General features: G+C 35.2%; 1 protein-coding gene across 1 annotated transcript; it reads left to right on the top strand.

Annotated features, from left to right (window-relative positions):
* On the top strand, positions 1 to 806 carry LOC103524391 (discoidin domain-containing receptor 2-like). The gene is made up of 2 exons (XM_008489403.1): positions 1 to 114; positions 504 to 806. The coding sequence occupies exons 1-2, from the start codon at positions 1 to 3 to the stop codon at positions 804 to 806; spliced, it is 417 nt and encodes a 138-aa protein (XP_008487625.1).
* The last annotated feature ends 2,045 nt before the right edge of the window (positions 807 to 2,851 follow it).

A 2,851-nucleotide genomic window follows, 5' to 3' on the forward strand; every position in this document is an offset into this window, starting at 1 on the left:
ATGATCATGTTGAACCCAGTACCACAACCACCGACCAGATGTGTCAGACTCTTGTCCACGTCTATTACGAGTCCCACTGAGGCTGAGTTACTGTGGCAGATAACCCAGCTGTATGTTCATTGTGAAAGTTTTATGCTTACCCTTAAGTGCATAGCGTCCTATTTTTAAGACGTTCAGAATTACTGATAGTACTGTGAGGAATTCATTGTCTATCCCCATTCCCTACCATATCACCATAGATAAACTATAAAATTTCCACAAGGAAACAGCTCGACTGAACCATGGATGTTACCCCACTTGTGAACTCTAATGATGGATTTCACCAACGACTTAATGAGAGATTTAACTAACGGGAGAATTTTCAAGAATAAAAATTCTCTTCATGTTGATTAAAAATTCCCCGATTAGTGAAATCTTTTAAGTCATTGGTGAAATCCACCATAAACCTGTTTTGTTTAACCTAGTCATTTAACCCTAACTATTATCTTCGTCTCTGTTTGCAGCGGAAATTCACGACCAAGTCCGACGTGTGGTCGTTCGGCGTCACCCTGTGGGAGATTCTCAACCTGGCACGTCACAGGCCATACGAGGGTCTCACCGACTTGGAAGTCCTCGAGAACATTTCTCATCTGCACGCAGACGACGGCGAATTTATCTACCTGCCGACGCCACAGACAACCAAGGACATACTGGACCTGATGAACGAGTGTTGGAAACGCAGCCCCACGGAGCGACCTTCCTTCACGGAGATTCATCTGTTTCTGCAGAGGAAGAACCTCGGCTACGTACCGCCTATGAACTCCTGATTAACGACGTTCACCATGTAAGTGCTGCCAGGTGAATTTTTAGATCCGGGGGCACTTTTTGGTTTCCAGCGGACGACACATGATATCATTATAGCAAACTAGGCCGTATTTTATAATGCCCCTCTGTGCACTCAGAGGCAGCAAAGATGTGATTTTTTTTTTTCACACTGAGTGAAATTTTGCCATTTTTTATGAAAAAAATTCTATGAAAAAAAAAGTCTTGTCTCTCATGTTAAGTTAGATGATTTAGTACACGAGTTTGTGTGGGTATACTTTGGCAGCCAGGGTGTTGAAGTTGAAAAATTGCGAAAGCACCACAGAGAGGGATAATAAAATACGGCTCTGTTGACAATAACAATAGGTACTTTGTTTCTGGTGCTGTTGTGTTGATCTAGCATCTAATGGGGAAATATTGTGTCTCTTCTTACCCGGTATGACATTGTCAATCAATAAGGTGATTTTATTCTCACGTGAATGTAATTGTAGCAATAATACTCTTACGACCCTGTAGTGAGCTCCTGTATTAAGGTGGCTCTATGATTTCTGTAGATATACTTTCAGAACAAACAAAGCTTTCTTTAGAAATTTATAGAGGCACGCTTTAGAAGTAATTCATCAATCGGAATACCTAATTATCTTATTCAAATATTTCTATAGAGTCTACATATCTTTTTGGGATTCTTTCCACATTCTAATACGGTTTTTTATGATTTATCATTTATGATCTCAAATTATTTATTTTTAATTTATTTGTTGTTATTCTTTTGTACATTTTTAGTTGTTTAGATGATATTAATTTACCTATAAGTCAAGTAATATTGAATTTCTTTTTACCTTCTAAACATCAGAACTGACAGAATCTTTTGGAACAAAGCTTTAATTTCTAAAAATATTTTAACACAAATTCAAAACTGATTCAATTTTAATTTAGAGATTTTGAGATGCAGTGTCGCACATAATTATTATTTTATTGTATGTACCAGCTGTTTCTCCCATGCTGCAGCGAACAATATGCTGAGAAAATATTTTCGGGAACTAAGTTTAAAAAAAAAAAAAAAAAATGTATACAAAATATTTTCGGGAACTAAGTTTTTTTTAAAAAAAAAAAATGTATACCTACCTATCTAGAAAGTGATTTAAAAATAAATAAATTGAAATAAATCGAAAAGAAAAAAAATTAAGGGGGAAAATGCGAGGGGTTTTAAAGTTTTATGAAGATTCCCAGTCTGGCTGAATTTTAGGGAAATTTTCTAAAAGCTTCTTTGTACTCACAAAAGTTGCATCTGCATCGTGTAAAAAGCTCTTTTGTACTAAAAAAAAGTAGCATCGTACAAAAAGCTCTTTTGAATTTGAAAAAAAAAGTAGCCTCGTATAAAAAGTTCTTTGAAGCATCGTCTAGAAAGCTCCAAAGCTCAAAGTTCCAACGCATGCGCAGGGGAAATTTCCCCCACTTGATTCTGATTCAAGCTCCTCCCCCTTCTGAACTTTTCAGTATACTGGCAAAGTCATCGACTTGGGGTGGGCATTCGGGTGGGGACTATGCTTCTCGACGGTCTGGTAGCTTAAAAAAAATTGTCGCGAATTTTTTTCCTGAAAAATCTCCCAATTCTTTTCTGTTATTGATTTTGGTAGGTATTTTTTATTTATTTTTTTTTCCTAGATATTAAAATCTATTTATTTTAATTCCTTTCTAGGGTATTATACATTTTTTCCATCTTTCCCGGATGTATCGACGTGTTTTTAGTCGTACATACATAAAACATGAAAATTAAATAGATGTTTGTAATAGATATTATTTATCACCATTGCAACATGAATAAATAGATTTAAGATATCAAAAATATACATAACGAATTAAACTAGTCATTTATTTTTAGGCATTGTAAAAGAATACCTACCCTCATTATTTTTGGTTTTCGGATGACACCTGATCATTCAATTCTGAAGTAACTTTAGCAGAAATCCATGAAGTAAAGTAATTATTTAATAGTAGTGAGTAGTGTGGCTATTCTCATCACATCATGTACAATATTTGTAAATCTTTT

The sequence above is a fragment of the Diaphorina citri genome, unplaced genomic scaffold (assembly GCF_000475195.1).
Source record: "Diaphorina citri unplaced genomic scaffold, Diaci psyllid genome assembly version 1.1 scaffold96, whole genome shotgun sequence".
NCBI lineage: Eukaryota > Metazoa > Arthropoda > Insecta > Hemiptera > Psyllidae > Diaphorina > Diaphorina citri.